This window comes from Micromesistius poutassou (genome assembly GCF_964030765.1).
Source record: "Micromesistius poutassou genome assembly, chromosome: 1".
NCBI classification, from domain to species: Eukaryota; Metazoa; Chordata; class Actinopteri; order Gadiformes; family Gadidae; genus Micromesistius; species Micromesistius poutassou.
In genome coordinates, this window is record NC_140271.1 from 5702621 (window position 1) to 5722991 (window position 20371).

General features: G+C 49.0%; 1 protein-coding gene across 1 annotated transcript; it reads right to left on the minus strand.

The window, feature by feature from the left end:
- Window positions 1-428: 428 nt before the first annotated feature.
- On the minus strand, window positions 429-20193 carry LOC311382329 (uncharacterized protein; the record flags this gene model as incomplete). The annotated part of the gene is made up of 22 exons (XM_084488510.1): window positions 429-1341; window positions 1919-2005; window positions 3209-3310; window positions 3728-3866; window positions 5575-5692; window positions 6429-6576; window positions 6743-9220; window positions 9333-9437; window positions 9595-10129; window positions 10658-10767; window positions 10890-10979; window positions 11137-11214; window positions 11322-11375; window positions 11672-11764; window positions 14473-14586; window positions 15835-15977; window positions 16765-16933; window positions 17245-17329; window positions 18386-18537; window positions 18848-18913; window positions 19549-19626; window positions 20068-20193. 22 exons carry the CDS (start codon window positions 20191-20193, stop codon window positions 1201-1203), a joined length of 5211 nt encoding a protein of 1736 aa, XP_084344636.1. The 3' UTR covers window positions 429-1200.
- Window positions 20194-20371: the final 178 nt, after the last annotated feature.

Consider the following 20371-nt stretch of genomic DNA (forward strand, 5'->3'; position numbering starts at 1 on the left):
ACATCCTACATGTAAATTTACATTTAGGGCATGTAGCAGACACTATCCAAAGCGACTTACAATATGTACATTTGTCAGATGAAAGAGAAACAACAATATATCGCTGTCGGTACAGTAAGGATTAATTCAAACATGGAGAATAAGATAATTTAAAAAGGTAAAGTAGGATTTGAATGTATGCACAAATACACTTACATGAATTATTACTTTTCAGATATAATTCTAGGGCAAAAACTCATCCATCAGTAAGCCTATATAGTAGTTTATATTAGCCTATATATTATCAATGTGTACATATCATTTATTTACCAAGTTTGTAATCTAGTTTATTTTAGTCTTTCATACATAGATTGTTATACATGTAGAAATATATATATATATATATATATATATATATATATATAACATATAAACTATATATATATATATATAGTATTTCATATTCATAACAGTGCAATCACATGAGTGGACGGGTTGTATCTGCCCAAGAGGAGCTCAGAGCTGAGGTGATGAAGGCTGAGCCAATGCCGTGGTTTCTCTGCTATTGCGGCCAACCATTGGTCCATCGAGCCGCCCATTCCAACCCTCGACTCGGGTCAGGGGTAATCTGCCCAATCACAGCTCAAGCAGCATTGACTGGCCCGCCCACATTGTTCGTCACAGTGCCCAAGTGAGACTGTGGAACTGACTGAGAAGTGGCTCAGCTGATATCACCGGTCATCATTACAATAACAAGACAATAAACCTCAGATAACTACGTCCTACATTCTACTATGTAACAGAGTGTAGGAAGTGAGGGCAGAACTAGACCAGGGCAACACTTTGACCTTCCTATCGGCCAAGATGGACGACATACCAGCCCCAAAGGGAAGGCATGCGTCAGAGCAGGGGTCATGTTGAGGAAACGACAGTAGAGACAGTAGAGACAGTAGATACAGTAGTTAGATACAGTAGAGACAGTAGATAGATACAGTAGAGACAGAGACAGTAGATACAGTAGAGACAGTAGATAGAAACAGTAGAGACAGAGACAGTAGATACACAGACGCAGTAATAAGCCATCCTCATCTTTTTTGTGAGGTGAATCCTATTCAGGGAGCTCAGAGGGTCTGAAGACTGTACAACATTAGCTAGGTTATTTATGCACACACGTATGTTTAAATAAAGGTTGAAGCACTATAATAACGGTGGGGAGGGGGGTCATGGGATGGTTTGCTCAAGGGCTCGATGGGCCAGTCGCAGGTTCTCCTGTAGGACGTCCATGTCTCTCTGGAATCGAACCTTCAACACAGTCAGCTCTGTGGAGCTCGCTGTCTGCTGCTCCACCGCCAGGCTGCGATCCTGTGGTACACAGATAACAGAACTGTTATGATGTATCACCACTGATACTGCTACTAGTACTATAAACTACTACAACAGCTACTACGACTACTACTGCTACTACTACTACTACTGCTAGTACCACTACTACTACTGCTACTACTACTACTGCTGGTACTACTAGTACTGCTACTACTGCTACGTCTACGACTACTGCTACTACTACTACTACTATTACTACTACTAATACTATTACAATAAACTACTGCTACTACTGCTGCTACTACTGCCACCACTACTACTATTACTATAAACTACTACTGCTACTTCTCCTTGACCACAAGGCTCTGGTTGTGTAGTGGTACAACATTTAATATCACTAATATATATATATATATATATATATATATATATATATATATACTACTACTACTATTACTACTACCGACACTGTAACCATTACAAAACAAGTATTACTACTGTTACTACAATTGCTATGACAAAAGGTTCAAAAGGACTACCACTTGTTTCTACTAGTATTGCTTCCACATAATGATCCATAATTCATAATCCTGATGCTGGCAGTGTGCAGCCTCACTCTGTGGGAGGTCAGCAGGTCCTCTCTGAGGGCGGAGACCTCTCTCCTCAGACCCTGGATCTCCCACTGCTTCAGTCGCAGGGACATCTGAAACGGTGTTGAATAGATCATGAATTATGGAACATTTACATTTATAGGAATCTTGACTTACCACAATCATTGAGACATGTCAGCAATATTAGCTTTGAGCGACATCTAGTGGTCAGCAATAATATGGAAAGACGAGGGAAAAGCAAAAGAGTCTTGTTTTAATGTTCAGCTTGGGATATGATCAAACAACCTAACCTAGCAACAGTCCAGGCTGAGTCAAAACCAGCTTACTGTACAGCCTACAGACTACTGTATAGCCTCCTATGGTACCCAGATAATACTGTTACCCACTATATTACTCCCTACTACTGCTACTACTACTACTACTTACTGCTGCTGCTGCTACTAGTACGATTACTGCTACTACTACTGTGCACCTCACATTTCCTCTTACATAATATAGCTTTTTCTCAAAGTCCGATCTGACAACCGTGCTTTTGTGTATAAACAACCATCATGAAAGACCACAGACCAGACCACAGACCAGACCACAGACCACAGACCACAGACCAGATCACAGACCAGACCACAGACCACAGACCAGACCACAGACCAGACCACAGACCAGATCACAGACCAGACCACAGACCACAGACCAGACCACAGACCAGACCACAGACCAGACCACAGACCAGACCACAGACCACAGACCACAGACCAGATCACAGACCATAGACCACAGACCACAGACCAGACCACAGACCAGACCAGACCACAGACCACAGACCAGACCACAGACCAGACCACAGACCACAGACCAGACCACAGACCAGACCACAGACCAGACCACAGACCAGACCACAGACCACAGACCAGACCACAGACCAGACCACAGACCAGACCACAGACCACAGACCAGACCACAGACCACAGACCAGACCACAGACCAGACCACAGACCACAGACCAGACCACAGACCACAGACCAGACCACAGACCACAGACCAGACCACAGACCAGACCACAGACCACAGACCAGACCACAGACCACAGACCAGACCACAGACCACAGACCAGACCACAGACCAGACCACAGACCACAGACCACAGTTGAAGAGTGAAGAGTGAAGGGTGAAGGGTGAAGAGTGAAGAGTGAAGGGTGAAGAGTGAAGGGTGAAGGGTTAAGGGTGAAGGGTGAAGGGTGAAGGATGAAGGGTGAAGGGTGAAGGGTGAAGAGTCTCCAGCCAGAGTGAGCTCTCACCTCCTGCTCAAACACGGCGGCTCCGTGTCCGAGCGGAGACGCCTCCTGCTGCGAGCCGGAACACAGCCGGGTGAGTTCTGTTGCTAGGACAACGCTCAGCTCCTACACACATGGGGACACACAACACAAAACAATCAAATCATTCAGACACAACACAACACAACCGTCACAACACAACAGTCACAACACAGCCCAGCCGTTACAACACAACGCAGGATGACATGAACACACAAAATTAGAAAAGGTAGACACTGTTCCAGCTGATTCTACTGCCCATACTGGCCCTGGGGTTCAGGGAGCTGGACTGGTTCAGAGAGCTGATGGCCAGATGCTAGCTGGGGCTCCTTTGCCAAGACGCATGGATCTGGCCCATCACATCACCCAGGGCTCTTGTGATTTCAAAATGAATCGGGACGTCATCCCCGACCTCATCACCGCATGGATAGAAGACCACATCCATGTTGGTTCATACACCTCATTCCCACTCTCTGAACCCAGTGTCAGTGGGCCGTGGCTGACCTGGTTCCTGGCCTTCAGCTCCTGGTTCTCCTGGCCGCTCTGGCAGAGGGCGGCCCGCTCTGCCTCCAGAGCCCGGACCAGGAGACCACTCTCCAGCCGCTGGACGGAGAGCTGCTGGACCAGAGCCTCCAGCTCCTCCCTGTGGACCCCAGAGAGAGACACACACGCACGCACGCACGGACGTAAGCACACGCACAGACACACAAACACAAACACACATACACACATACACACACAGACATAAACACACACTCACGCAAGCACGCACACACACGCACATGCACAGCCGCACACAAATACACAGACACAGACACACACACACACCCAGACACACATGGAATAAATAATTGCAAAAGGAACCTGTTACCAAATAAATGAATACCAGATAGACAGAATCGCAAAGACAGAGAGTGAAAAAACATGTCTTGGCAACTTTAACATAAATACACATGTTAATATACATGTTTGTGATGCTCCACTAGCCTGAACATGATATTCTCCCTGAATGCCTCATACTAACTGATACTAACAGCAACTGATCCCCAGGAAAATGTTCCCTTAAGGTCAGAAGACACACACAAGTCATACTGTCGAGTAAATGCTGCAAGACGGATCATTTCAGGGTCACTGCCCGTGTACCTGTGTGTACAGTGTGTAGTGTGTACCTGTATGTACAGCAGGGTTCCCCAATTAGTTTTGCCAGAGGGCCAAATTTGGTCAAGCATGCCACGCCAAGGGCCGAGATATCGTTAATTTTTTTTAATTCGCCATTTTTATGTGCACATTTTGCTTTAATTATCATTACTATAATTATTAGTAGTAGTTGAAAATACCCTGTGTTAGGAGTCACACAAAAATGCTCTCTTGAAACAAAATTTGTCCAAAACCTACCATTAATTTATTAAAATGCCGCTGGAACATCAGCAAACAAAAAGTCCAGCAAACAAACATGCACACAGTGCAGCAGCCCCAAACATAAAAACTTAAATAGCATCAGCACAGTGTGTCTTCAACAGGGCATTGGGCCTGGTGCCATCCATCCAGATCAGTGTGTGTTCACATCCACTCTCTTCCCCTCTCTATATGTCTCTCCCTCCCTCTCTAAGAGACACAGGAAGATGTTAGTTAGTTAGCTTTAAAATGTGATACCACAATATGTGACATTAGTTTTAAACTTTTTTAATATGTGTAGCAAATAACATCAGTCTGTAAAAAAAAAAAAAAAAAAAAAAAATTTACATGTGAATGCCACTGGGTCAGTGCGGGCCGGACATTTGGCTCCTGTGGGCCGGATCTGGCCCGCGGGCCGCTAATTGGGGTTCACTGGTGTACAGTGTGTAGTGTGTACCTGTGTGTACAGTGTGTAGTGTGTACCTGTGTGTACAGTGTGTACAATGTGTAGTGTGTACCTGTGTGTACAGTGTGTAGTGTGTACCTGTGTGTACAGTGTGTACAATGTGTAGTGTGTACCTGTGTGTACAGTGTGTACCAGTGTGTACCTGTGCGTACAGTGTGTACAGTGTGTACCAGTGTGTACCTGTGTGTACAGTGTGTACCTGTTTGTACAGTGTGTACAGTGTGTACCTGTGTGTACAGTATGTACAGTGTGTACAGTGTGTATCTGTGTGTACAGTGTGTACAGTGTGTACCTGTGTGTACAGTGTGTACAGTGTGTACCAGTGTATACCTGTGTGTACAGTGTGTACCAGTGTGTACCTGTGTGTACAGTGTGTAGTGTGTACCTGTGTGTACAGTGTGTACCAGTGTGTACCTGTGTGTACCTGTGTGTACCTGTGTGTACAGTGTGTACAGTGTGTACCAGTGTGTACAGTGTGTACAGTGTGTACCTGTGCTGCCGATGTGTTTCCTGCAGATGTGTGTTGTCAGTGGAGAGCTGAGCCTGGTGAGTGTTCTCCGTCTGTCCGTCCAGCTGCAGCTGGAAGGCTCTCTTTATGGACTCTATGGCTTAGAGCAGAGAGGGACAGGCCTTTAATATCAACCCTGTCCTCAATTCTGTTGAGTTGAGTTATGAATTCTGCAATTCTACAGCGGGAAGGATGCCAAAGACGCAAATGACATGAAATTTGTGTTATCCTATTCACTCAAACAAACTTTGCCTCATTCGTGGGTTCAATGAAAATATTTGAACTTTTGTGCAAAATTTGCCTGAAGCAGTTTCATGAAAGCCTATCTTAAAGTTTTAAAGTCCTAAACTACAACTAAAGACTACAAAATCAAAACAATATACTACAAAAAAAACCAGAGCTGAGATGAATGTCTAAAGTCTGATTGCAGCAAGCTCACATCTAGGAGATCGGGCATTTCACCTTCTTTCGCTTCACTTCTTATGACCAATCACGTTGCCGGGTGCGTGAGTCTGTAGGCGTGGTTAAAACACACTGGGCATGCGGCGGTCAACAGTACAAAGGTGTCTGTAACAGTTTCAAAGGTTCCAACACTGTGAGGACTGTGTAGGAATACACCTTCTGAAACCTCATCCACGCTCATGAATATAGAATATCTCTAATGAAACAGAAAACAAGGTGTGACTCTGTCCCTGCGCCTTTGGCTCTGTGCCTCCCCCCAGAAGTTCTGCCGTAACAGAGTAGGACTCTGGACCCCAGGTTGACTCTTTGTGTGATCGCATGAAACATTCCCATCACGTCCTCATATCCACCACAGTGAGCCTGCCGACCTTTACCTGTGACCGTGGCGGCGGTCTCCTCCTCCAGGAGCCGGTCTCGGTCCATCCCCAGGCGCTGCAGCTCCCCCTGGTGGTGGAGCCGGACCCCCTCCAGTGCCCTCTGCTGGGCCTCCTCCAGGGAGGCCAGGCCGCGCTCACAGGCCTCCTGGGGGACAGAGCAGGAGAACCACCCGTTATTCTGCTTCCTCCCAAAGCTACGTTTTTCAAACTTTGTGTTTCAAATTAATCAAATCATCTGAATGTAATGATCAACATGCAGTTGTGTCATTGTTGCCACAGTCATTTACACGGGAGATCGGAGTTCTACTTGCCTTTAGTGTTTCCATATCCTTCTCATGCTGCAGCCGAAGAGCACCGATAATGCCATCATGCTCTGCTCTCAGCCTCTCTGCTACAATGCAAAGCTGCTGCTCCAGCTCTGCCACTCGTCCTCTCAGCCTTAAGACCCTCCCCTCCTTGGCCCCCTCTTCCTCATCGTCCTCTACCTCCTCTTCCTCCTCGTTGAGGCCCACATCTCCGCCGTGATTGGACTTTTCAGTATTTCCCACTTCCTGGTATGAGCTCTCCTTGCTGTCACGCGAGGACAGACCCTTGTCTTGTGACCTTTCCATGCTCTGAATTCTATCTACCATGGCGAGTTCCTGCTCAGCCTCACTGGCTACCAAAGTGTCTGCTACATGCCCCTCTGTCCAGTTACCTGCCCCTCTATCGTCCCTATCCCCTTGGTTTGGGGGGCTGGTCGTCATTTCACCGCCCTGATTCAATCGTCCAATTTGCGGTTCATTTGGAAGAAGGTGGTCCCGGTGGTCTGAGACAGGAGAAGGTGTGGTTGCATTCAGCGTTGAAGGAACCTCATGCTTGGAGTCCCCCATCATTTGTAGGTTGGACCTGGTATCATGCAGCCAGATGCTAGGTGTTTGCGACTCCTTGTTTTTACCCAGAAGGTTAGTGCTGGGTGTTTTAGTGCCTGCTGAAGTCTTCTCAAGCTCTTTCTCCAGAGAGGACACCTTGGCCCTCAACTCTCTGTTTTTCTTCTCCAGGCGTACACAGTTTGTGCAGGTAGGGGAGGAGGTGAGCTGTCCTTTTTGAGTTTCATTTAGTTTCCCAGTAGTGTGGACTGTGTGTAGACAGCGATGCCCTGAACGGTGATATTTACAGAGCCGTTGACCCAAGAGCTTCAGCTGGTCACTGGTAGAGGAGGCATCAAAAGAGGTGATGAAGTTCAGCAAATACATTTTCTGCTGTATACAGAAGTCGTTCCCAATATGTTTAACTATGTCCATTGTGCCAGTGACGTTAGACCAATACTCGTTTTCTGGGGTTGCACTAGCCAAATTCCCAGTCCCATTTGAATACATGCCCTCGTCTATTTCCACCAGGCTAGCCCCCCCTATGCTTGTGCAAGAAGCTGATTCCAACAGAAGATCTTTGTCTAGAAATAGTAGTTTTCTCTCTACTAACCTATGTTCTGTCACCTCTATCAGAAGAACACAGATGAGTTTGTCCTCAGCGGTTTGTGAAGAATCAGCCTTTAACCTGATTCCCCATAACCCGTCCTCCTCCCACTGAAGATAGCTGGCAAACTTAGACTCTGTTTTCTCTTGCTCTCTTTCTACTGATCTTGACTCAGACCTGCCTATCACTTCGATCAGTTTCCCCTGATCTCTTGACGCCATCCCTGTCCCGTCAGATACTTGCAGGAAGTGTTCCTCATCAGGAATCTTCTGTCCCTCTCTCGACTTTTCTTTCTCCAACTCTGTGCTGAGCCTCACCACCTCAGCTTCTGCCTCCGCTAACCTCTGACCCCAGGTCCTCGCGGCCTCCTCCATTTCCATGTTGCGGAACCGCAGCTCGCTACAGCTCTGTTCTGATTGGTGGAGCTTCCTCTCCAGATCTATCAGCTTGGCCTCCGTGGCCTCGAAACACCGTAGGAGGTATCTCTTACTTCCACAGTCTGCCATCGGTTCGTTGACCTCCACCCTGCTCCGGCTGGTGTCCTCAGGGATGTCTGGAGCCTGGAGAGCAGTGGGTCCGAGCACCTGTGACTCCACCTCGCCCAGACGTTGCTCCAAGGAGGCGATCAGCGACTTGGCCTCCAGGAGTCCCTGGTTCCTTGAGTTCAGCTCCGTCTCCAGGAGAACAACCCTCGTCTTGCTCCGCTGCTCCATCTCTGGGAGGTGACAGACGTCTGCCTTCAGCCTCTCAATCTCCCTGTCAGCCTCCATCAGCTGGTTCAGCATCTCCTGGTTGTGCTGGTGGAGGGCCTTGTTCTGGCCTCTGAGCAGCTCCACCTCCTGCGTCAGCTCGTCTTGGCCGCACAGAGACTCAAATAAGTTGTTTTGCTGGTGGTCTTCGTCAATACCCTTTCCGCCCCATGTGGTTTTGTTTATATGTGTGTCAGAGTTGGAAACATCCTGGTATGCTTCCCTCTCCAGGTCGGTTTGGATATCGGACAGCGACTCCTCACCATCAGAGACCGGAGACGGTGCGGTTGTGTTTGGCGAGGGTGGGAGGACGGGATGGAAGCCGCCCAGTTCCTGCTGGTTGCCGTTGGTGTCGTGCAGCCAGATGCTGGGCGCCTGAGAGCGGGGACATCCCTCTGGCTCCAACGGGGACAGGGAAACGCCAAGCTGCTCCTGCATGCTCTGCCGGATGTCATTCTGCTGCTGGAGAAGACCCCGCGTCTCCACGTACAGGTCCTTCAGGCTCTGCGCGTGGCCGCCCAGTGGCACAGAACCACATCTCCCCAAGGAACCGCCCTCCATCCCAGCGCTTGGCGTGGAGTCCATCTTAGGAAGGAGCAGAGAAGTCTTGGTTAGCATCAGACGAGGAAGCGATGAAGGTTGGTTACAAGCACAACCAAGGGATGCTCATGCTTTGCTTTTAAGTTACAGTGGTTACCGCTGGGCAGGTTTCCTGATGGGAAAATCCTGCTGTTCTCAGCTGAGCTTCCAACTCCAGCCTCCGGAAATCAGACTCTTCCAGACAAGACCTCAGATCCTCAACCTTGAAGCAAATAGCAAACAACAAAATGCAATTTTTTCCTGTTTTTCCAATCCTGGTGCATTATGTCCCATGTTTACAATATGAGCCCCAAATTCATTCAAAGTCAATCCAATGAAGGTAACAGATCGCCCTGTGCTTTGACGCAGCTCTCCCTCACCCCCTGCCGGTAGGTCTCCATGAGCCTCTGCAGCTCCACCGTGTCCTCGTCTGTGGCCTCGGGGAACAGCGGCACCACCCTCTCCACCCTAAAGGCGGTTCTCTCGACCTGCATCCAGAACTTCTCCATGTCCTCCTCCTCCACTAACATCTGCTGGGGCCCCGAGGGGCCTCCTGGGGGGTCCACCTCCCGGCCCCCTTTCCGCTGGTCCCCCGCCCTTTCCCGGGATGGAGCGATGCCCAGGATGCTCTCGTACCTCTTCCTCCTCTGCTGGCGCCTCTTCCTCGTCTCCTGGTTCACCGTCTCCGGGGAACCTGGCTCCCAACTCCGGATCTCCAGCTCCAGGCTGGACTCGCTCAGCGGTCTGAACTCAGTCCAGTCCAAGGCCTTGCCGCCCTCGTCCCTCCGTCTGTCCTGCAGGGTTTTGGGGGGGTCTTTGGGGTGCGGGGCCTCCTCTGGGGGACCCTTGGAGGGCGAGTCCCGGGTGACGTCAGGCTTGGGGAGGGCCTCTGTTGGGAAGTGGAGTCCTGGAAAACTACAAACCGGGAATAAAACACAACACAAGGAGACTATAGGAGACTATAAATAGATAGAATTCTGTGGATCTTTAATGAATCACCCTGGAGATGAATCCTGGTGGCTTCAAGTTGGCTAGCAGACTAGTTTAGTCAGCTCTAGTCCCTCCAATTTCCCTCAATTTCAGATGTGAGACGTGAACGTCGGTTCACAGACCCCGGAGCAAGAAGAATAAGGATGAGGAGAACAACAACAAATATGTTTTTCATCATTCAAACAGGCAATGTCCGAAACACGTAACACAAAGGTCCATCCTCCCTCGGAGATCCCTCCCCACCAGCTGCACAACCCAAGTTCCCTTTATCTTCTCCTCTTCTAGAGGAGAACCCCTGGATACGAGGGGAGGCTGAACAAGCCATTAACGGTGAACAACAGAAACACTTAGGTCCTAGCAATCCTAGAAGATGGCTTATAGCTCTGGAGGTGACGACAACAGAAGTGGCGGTGTGTACCGGACGTTACGGCTGCTTCACACCGACAGCGTTACCTCGCTACTTTGGGAGCGTGGGCATGGTTGACGTTCTTCATCAGTGCTTGTATCCAGTTCTTGCGTATCCCAGCTGTCATGGCGGACAGCGTGTGGACGCCTCTCCGGGTCTGTGTGAGGAGAAAGCAGCAGAACTTTAAACTCAGTACCGACACAGACCGTTACTACAGTATAGCGATACGACGCAGTGATCAGTAGTGCCCCCATACAGACGTGGTTCGGGTCGTCTTACGTGGATCTGGAAGCCGTAGTTCCTGAGCACTTGGTACTCGGACACGTCGTAGCATTTGGTGAGGTCGATCTCTCCTTGGAGGTCAAAGGCCTGTCCATCAAAAGAATGATACTGTATATTATGTACATTTACATTGGCCTTGTCTTTCAACAGATGCTTTTATCCACAGTGACTACAGTGTTATGTTCAGATTGAATAGCCTCATAGAATAAATTATTTATATATGTATATATACACACAGACGCACCCAGCATACCTCTTCAGTGATGGAGTCCCTGTAGTACCTGAGGCTGTCGGCCGACAACACAAACCAGAACTTCCTCCACTGAAAGGAAGAAAACAAAGGAGATCTGAAGTTAATCTCTGGTGTGAACATGTTGAGTGAGCGATGGTTCGTTGAGGACAGAACGGTCTGCCCGGAGACGACCTCACCTGGTCCTGCTCCAGCTTCACCATCCAACCCTTCTTGAAGTTCAGCAGATCTGGCTGCAGGGAGGAACAAGAGAGGACCGTCAATGACGCCATGATGAAGAGTCATCAGGGAGAGATAAATATAACTGGCTTACTGAAACATTAAATGCATATAATATGTTTATTTTCGTTATAATCAACAGTGTGTTGTTGAGGTATCTCCCTGAGGAAGGTCAATGAACTTAACATTAGCATGAATGCGATTAGCTTCCATATTTGTCAAGAAGGGTCCATTTACCATTATCATATGTCCTTTACATTTATTATTTGCTGTCTTCTTCAGTTTTATTCCATGGTTAACTTGAACTTACAGTCTTAATGGCATCTAAAGTCCTGCGGTCCAGGGACTTGGCTCTGCGCTGTGTGATGGAGACATGGGATCCATCTCCACAGAGCTGGGTCTTCTGGAGCAGACAAGAACCCAACATGAACCCTCAAAGCTGACCCTTGACACTGGTCTTGAATGGCCCCTTGAACTGGTCTGAATGAACCGTTGAACGGGTCCAAATCAAATAGAATGAACCCTTCAAGAGGTCCCAACATAGACCTACAAGAACATTCTGGAGACTGTCTGAGCGGAGCTGGCGACGGGCATTCGGAGGGAACTCAATAATCCCGGGCAGCATCGTCTCTTGTTGCAGAAGATGTCAGCAGTCCCGTGTGTCCGCACGTGCCAGGCGTATCGCCGTGGCGACCAGGCGTATCGCCGTGGCGACCAGGTACCCCCTGGCCAACAGAAGCCCTCCGAGAGAGAGCGCCGTCTTTCAGGGCTACATTTCACCCAGGTCAGCGGAACAAGAGCGCTTCTGTCATACGTCTCAGCCCCTCCAGAGATTCATTCTCCTCTCTTACATAACTCTCTCCACAGAAAAAAGAAGAGTCTAAAAGGTACAGAAGCTCCTTTGTCTGTCTGGAGGCTTTTACTTTGAAAACCAGCAGAGAACAGAGGGATGTGTGGGAATAATAAACGAGAGGCGATCACTTCAGAGACGCAGGGGGGAGAGGAAGGGGAGGGAGGGAGAGACAGACGGGAGTCAGACGCTGGGTTTGGATTAACTCCTCGAAGACCAGACCTCCATCAAAACAAACCAGGCAAATACACCAATGCCATTGGCTGAAAGAAGCCGTTGCCAAATTTAAAAAGCCAATCCTGTGGAGAGCAGGCTGTGTATCTAATTACCAGCATTTTTACCAGCACATTACCAGCCGATGCCGGACTCACTCCCTCGGCTATCCTTCATGCCCAAATTAATATAAACAAGGAAAGGCCCAGCCAACTTTCCGTTGAACTTAGTCTTCTAAGTTGGTTTCAGTATACCATATGGAACTCCTCTGACGGCAGGAGAGTCTAGGAGTGATTAGGGTTCATGGTTCAAAACCCAACGGCCACAGTCTCCCTATAGGCGTCCATCTCTTCCCTGGAAGCTTCAATGCTGACGTGCGTGGAGGCGTTCACTAAGCCCCTCTACTGAACACCCTTCACTAGCTGTTTGTGCTGTGTGTTTGCGGTGTTGTTCATGTCTTTATGCTCTGAAGGCAGACCGGACCCTCGTAAACATCTCGAGTCTCCTCTTGAATCCCCGGGGGCCGTTCCTGACGCGCAGCGACTGCCACTTACTGACATATGTTCACTTCCTCAGAGGGAGACGAGAGAGGCGACAGTCTGTGGGCCGTCCTGACACCTACAGAGGCTGTACGCAATCGACCCCGGGGGTCGCTCTAACCCCCAGGCCCCTGTGGTGATGTCAACACAGACCTCTGGGTCTGGGTCTGGGGGGGTCTGGGTCTGGGGGGCGCCTGGGTCTGGGGGGGCCTGGTTCCCGGTTTCCAGCACTGCAGGGGGTATGACCAGGAGGACCAGGACGTTCAGTCCCTCGGGGTAATGGAACCGGTTCTGTCAGGAACACGGAACGCAGGAGGGCTGTGACTCATTGCACGTCTCTCATGAGCAGGTGAACACGCCTCCTCCCTCCCACCCTGGGTCTGACAGCCAGCAGCTCCTGTCCTGGCAGGGCAGATGATCGCATGACGAACACCTCTAATGGAAACCTTCCGTCAGCTCCCATAAAACAGAAGGACAGGCTGAGACTGCATCTTCTGGAATCAAACCCAGGACAACATGACTCAACCACAGGGCGCTCCTGTCAACACATACTGCACACACACACACACACACACACACACCTTTCACATAAGCTGTGGTCTTAAACACACACGCACATGCACAGAACCACGCACGTGTGTTGTGTATGTGTGTGTGTGTGTGTGTGTGTGTGTGTGTGTGTGTGTGTGTGTGTGTGTGTCTGTGTGCGTGTGTGTGCATGTGTGTGTTCATGCGTGTGTTCATGTGTGTGTGTATGTGTGCGTGTGTTTACATGTGTGTGTTCATGTGTTTGTTAGTGTCTGTATGTGTGTGTGTCCAGGTCTGACCAGGTCTGGGGTGTTTGTGGGTTCATGTTGGTTCTGTTGTTGTCTTCAGTCTTGATGTGTCTTCACTGAACTCTAGGAATGTTCAACTGCTAGAAAACAAATTCCTAACTTTACGGCTCTGTGCTTTAACTGAATACAGAGGATTTGTTTTCCCAGAAAAGGCATTTACTTCACTGAACTATTAAACTAACTACCAAAATAAAAAAAAAAGTACAATTTTATTTCTAAAAGGTAGTTTTATTCAGGATTAATGTGGACTGTGTTTTGAATGAAAACTGTAATTGTGAGCAGTTAATCGACCAATCGTTATCCTGATAGATATACAACACATGGATGTTTGTGATGACCTCATCTGGAGCCTAGCTACCCTCATAACACACCGTCTCAGATGGGACAGAAGGATCTCACTGGGATAGTCCCCTACAGGTCCACACAAGGAATCCATTCAACATCCTATTGTTTGAGGTGGCTTTTGTCACAGACCATGTCACAATCATGAGTGAAGGGAGGTTAACTGAACTGAACTGAACTGAACTGAATTTGATTGAATTTGATTGAATTGTGTTGAATTGAACTGAACTGAATTTGATTGAATTGAATTTGTATTGAATTGAACTGAACTGAATTTGATTGTATTTAATTGTGTTGAACTGAATTGAATGAACTGAACTGAACTGATTACCTCACGTTTGTTAACACGAGCTTTGCCTCTACCCATCCTGGACTCTGATTGGTCCCCTTCCAGCTTCGTCTCCGTTGCCGTGGGATACGCCGTCTCCTGGTTCTCCTTCTGCGTCTGGCGAGGTCCGCTGGAAACGCAGAACAACAGTTTGGTTTGAGCACGCAACGGTTCCAATGCCCATACAAGGTGCTTCCTGAGCTGTTTCCTGGCCGGTGATGTAATCATTCCCCAGGGGAACACAAAGAGTCTTAATAACACTTAATGACCCACACACCTCAGACAGGCCAACACCAACCATCCAACAGGTCACCGCAAACCCTGCTCCAAGTTAACCCTCAAATCACCCTCAACACTTAAAACCCACCCAATACATAAGTCAAATCAACACTTACATCGGGCCACAATGTGTCTTTAAAGTAGATTACACATCAAACTGTAAAACAACTTTAAGTCAAGTCACCAACAAACAAATCCCTAAAACTAGAAGTCAAAGAGAGTCAAAAGGAGGAAACAGAACCACATCCTCCCAGCCTCCTCAGCCCGAGTTCTGAAGACCATGGAGAGGGTTTCTGCTGACGATCAGCAGGTCACAGCCTTAAGGGGACTTAAGGAGAGGTGGGATCCTTTCCCCTTAGTGAGGCTGTGACAACACGGAGACCTCGACTGTATCCTGAGCTACGTCCTGACAGCCTCTGTGTACGGCCTATGTCTGGTCCTATGTCTGGTCCTATGTCTGGTCCTATGTCTGGTCCACTGAGACGTATCTGACATACGTAGCTCAGTCACAGAGGGACACAACATTAAACACAGAAACGTTTCAGTTGGAGAAGACTCCTTTCTTCAAAAGAATACAAATAAAAAACACAGAAAATCAGCTGTGGTCATGAAAAAGATATGTAATTACACTATCCATGAGGAATTTCTGGCCTTATTTATGAGGCGGGGGGGGGGGGAAGGCAGGCCAGTATTTAGCTTGTTTCCCAAAAAGGCAATTGCAGAGCGAGCAGGGTAATCTCCAGGAAGAGGTGCTTTAGTTCTGCGGTCGTAGCTGTTGACTCCATAGCTCAACGCCCTGGCAGACGCAGTCCTGCTCAGAACTGCTCAGCTCAGAACCGCTCAGCTCAGAACCTCCCAGCTCAAAACCTCTCAGCTCAGAACCTCTGCAGGGAGTGACTCTACATCCCAGGCCTGGTGATCAACAACTAACTAGGTTTGTGAATCAGCATTGGGCCTCAGGTTGTAATGACCCGGGCTGCTAGTCTACAGGTTGTAGGGCCGACTGAGTTAGCGTCCCGCTAGTGGAGCCTCCAAACCCTCCCCAGTGAACGTTCATGGAACCCTGACCCCTGGACGACCTCCGACCTCTGACCTTCTGTCGATGGCCGGCCGGTCACGTTTCGGTGAGGCGCTGGCCGCGCCCCTCCAGCGCGTGGCGGCTTTGACCTCGGTGCCGGCCGATGAAGACCGCCCCCTGCTGGTGGTGGAGGGGCACTGCAGCCGGTGGCCTTCGGTTCCAGATGTCCGTGAATGAGAGAAATAAAACATCAACATTGAGTCATGAAGCAGACACCTTTATCCTACATAATAACGTAGAGATACATTTGTGGAGGAAATGTTCTTGAGATAATGTTCTCAAAGTTCTGGGTTTGACGTTGAATTGAAGCGTAGCTACATAGCTATGAGTCAAACGGAACCTACAAGAATGCACTTTAAGGGACAGAACTCGACAGAACCTTCACTTTGTGTTGGTCGTGTTGTTCTAAGAAGCCGTGGTGTAAAAATACCGTGGTGAAGTAATGTAACGCAGATCCATTCATGTCACGGGACGTAGTCTAATTGAATCCACGTTCTGGCAATTTGGACGCGTTTAGTATGGGAGCCACTGACTACAGCGAGCTGCATGAATCACTCTGACGTCTGCTACAAGAGGTTTACGACTCGGGGAGAGGGAAACAGTCTGAGATGATATCACTGGTATCTGTTAGTGATGATGTCACCTCCAACTGTCAGGGTGAACATCTGCTGGAGGCCAGAGAGAGAGAGAGGGGGGCGGGAGAGAGAGAGAGAGAGAGAGAGAGAGAGAGAGAGAGAGAGAGAGAGAGAGGAATAGATTATGTGTTCATTTAAGGGCTCTGATGTATTAATTCGATTAGATGTATAATTGTGTATGAAAGGCTGTATCAGTGTATGAGTGTGTGTGTGTGTGTGTGTGTATGTGTGTGTGTGTGTGTGTACGTGTTTGTATTCGTGTGTATGTGTGTACTTGTTTGTGTATGTTTTGCCTCTCTGTACCTGAGGAGGGCTGGCTGGAGCCCAGGGGACCCGTGTCTGAGCCTGTCCAGCTCCGCCCCCCTCCCAGCTGGGCAGCCTTCCTCAGGCCGGCCCCAGGCTCCGCCAGCCGGCCTCCGTCGCCCTCCAGAAGACACGACCCGGGGGCGGCCATCTTGGCTGGACAGGCTTTCTGATATTAAACAATGACGTCAACAATGAAATTAGACAATCAAAATCCTTTCAATCCCACAAGCACTGAGACTGGCTTGGTTAAATTCCGTTTTTTTATATAATCATGACACATAAGGTGATTAGGTATGTTTGATATTAGACCTGAGGCGTTGAGAACACGCTTTGTGGTGAGAACCGTTTCCATGGTTTCAAATGGATTTGGACAACTGATGCAAAAGTCAATCCGTGATACTAGAAGTACAAAGATGGAGGGTTCCCTGACACGTCCTGAAGAGCGTTGTGCCAAAGGGCTGTAGGTCAGGACCGTACCTGCGTGGGGTCGCGGCCCACTCTGTGTTTCCTGGTGCTGCTGTGCTGGTTGTTGCGTTGAATCCCAGCGATCTGCTCGCACCACCTGGCGCAGCGGACGAGAACACACTCTTTGTTGGACACTTGAACACACAGAGCAACGGCTCTCAGACGCAGAGCGGGCTCGAACCGGCAACCCCACGATGGAAGACCATCGCTCTGCTGAACGCTCGGCATTCTTCATTCATAAAGAGGTTGGGTGAGGTCGTAGTGACAGAATAACTGAAGAGAACACAAACAAACGGGAACCTTTTGGGCATCACTTGCACCTCCAAGGTTTTGTAACTTTGAAACCACCGGAGATGAGGGCAGAGCGAACAGTGTGTGAGACTAATCAGAAAGCAAGGCGGGCGTAATTTCTACCTCATTCCCCGTTTCTTAACTGACGCAACTCTCAGACAGGAGCGAAACCGCACTGAGCAGAGAACAAGTCCGTCTGCAGAAGACCTCCTGGCACTTAATGTACACACTTATTGTATGTTGTACTTCCTGGCACTTAATGTACACACTTATTGTATGTTGTACTTCCTGGCACTTAATGTACACACTTATTGTATGTTGTACGTCCTGGCACTTAAAAATAGTACTTAGCATTGTGTAGCATCTTATCCTAGGTATCTGTGTTATATACAGGAAATGGGTTAACCTAGTGGTTGTTAGTGTATACGGGGAATGGGTTAACCTATGGTTGTTAGTGTATACGGGGAATGGGTTAACCTAGTGATAGTTAGTGCTTGGCTCTTGGTTCTATGAACATCCTTACTGTACCCACAGAGATATTGTTGTTTCTCTTTCTTCTGACAGATGGACTTATTGTAAATTGCTCTGGGTAAAGCGTCTGCCAAACGCCCTGAATGTAAACGTAAATGTTGTAGGAGGTGAACCTCTCGGTTAAACACATGCTATTGCAGGCGCCACCTTTGATTGGCTGACAAGGTTTGTCACCGGCCCCCTGCTGACGAATCAGAAGCTGAACCCAGGGGGAGACACACACACACACACACACACACACAGAGACACACACACACACACACACACACACACACACACACACACACACACACACACACACACACACACACACACACACACCCAGACGTACCCGCTGATCATCTCGCGGCTGTCCCCCCTGATGAAGAGGTCCTGCTGGGGCGTGGCGAGACGCAGAGCGTTCCTCTGGCCCGTCAGCAGCTCAGCGTCCACCACTGCCGTGCACGACGTCATGTCCACCGTGCCCTGGGGGAGGGTGCTCACCTGGGGGAGGGCGGGTGGGGGGGGGGGGGGGGGGGGGGAGGGAGGCAGGGAGGAGGGATACAGAGAGAGATAGATACAGAGAGAGAGGGATGGAGGGAGGGAGAGAGAGAGAGGGAGAGCGAGAGAGGGAGAGAGAGATAGAGAGATAGAGAGAGATGGAGAGAGAGGGAGAGAGGGAGGGAGACAGAGCGGGAGAGAGACAGACAGAACGAGAGTATTACAGGAGAACGGCCAGCTGCTATTCGACCCAATCATCTGGCCCCAAACGTCCATGCATGAGTAGTTAAATGTAAACGGTTTAACTACTCACCAGCTCATCCAGGGCGAATGACAGGTTTCCATTTTCATAGAGGATGAAGAACCTTCTCTGCCACTTCTGCCAACGAGACACACGACACAACGCTCAGAGTACTGTACAACCACACAACACTCAGTACTGTACAACCGCACAACACTCAGTACTGTACAACCACACAACACTCAGTACTGTACAACCACCCAACACTCAGTACTGTACAACCACACAACACTCAGTACTGTACAACCACACAGCGCTCAGTACTGTACACAGCGCTCTACTGTACAACCACACAGCGCTCTACTCTACAACCACACAGCGCTCAGTACTGTACAGAGCGCTCTACTGTACAACCACACAACACTCAGTACTGTACACAGCGCTCTACTGTACAACCACACAGCGCTCAGTACTGTACACAGCGCTCTACTGTACAACCACACAGCGCTATCTAATGGCTGGAGACGTGGTTCGTCTGTGGTTTCGTCAAGCTTCTACAAAACGTGCTTTAGTTGAGTTTTGAGCCGTTAGGGTGAGGGTTAGGGTGAGGGTGAGGGGGAGGGTGAGGGTGAGGGGGAGGGGGAGGGTGAGGGTTAGGGTGAGGGTTAGGGTGAGGGTGAGGGTGAGGGTGAGGGTTAGGGTTAGGGTGAGGGTGAGGGGGAGGGTGAGGGTTAGGGTGAGGGTGAGGGTTAGAGTTAGTCGGTCGTTCATACCCGAGATCTCTGGGCTGGGTTGTCGAAGTCTGTCCCTTCTGGGGCCAGACAGAGCCAGCCTCCGTAGACGGGCTTGGCCTGGGGACAGAGAGAGTCATCAACACACCGTAGGACACGATGTTACCCAGAGGACACGATGTTACCCCATCATCAGGTTTGAGGGGGATGGTTTGAGGGTTGGTGGTTTGAGGGTACTGGACCTCCATCACACACACACCTCCACTACAACACACCTCCACCACAACACACTCCAACACGCTCAGTATGGCCGGATAATCAACGTCTTCTCGAGTCCTTAACTATGAACCATCTCCTGTGAAATGATGATTAACAGCTAAATAGAAACAGACCCGTGTCTATTTTATCTATCTGCATTGACAAAGTTTAGAAAACTACTAATGAGTTCCTCGCACTGATTAAGATGGCTATCGATTCGTTTATTGAATACACACACAATTATTGTGAATAGTACATCACATTTACAATGAGAAAGGATCACCCAATAAAACATGACCCTACCTGTTCCCTCTCATCGTCGGTCATGAGATGCAGCTCCCGAGGTTTGAAGCAGTTCTGGCATTTGCTTTTATTAAAAATATTCGCTTGAAACTTATTACAAGGATTCGCCGCTTTATCCATAGACATTTTCACCCTCAGTAAATCCGCCCTCTCCAAAACGCTCTCAGCTCAGCTCTGAACGGAGCGGCTTACGCTCATGAACATCTGTCAAATCCCCGACTTTCCCATTTCAAAATCCTCCGTATGGGACGTCCCACTCCGCCCCCCTCCGTCCCTCACCGTCCCCCTCCGCCTCTCCCTCCCC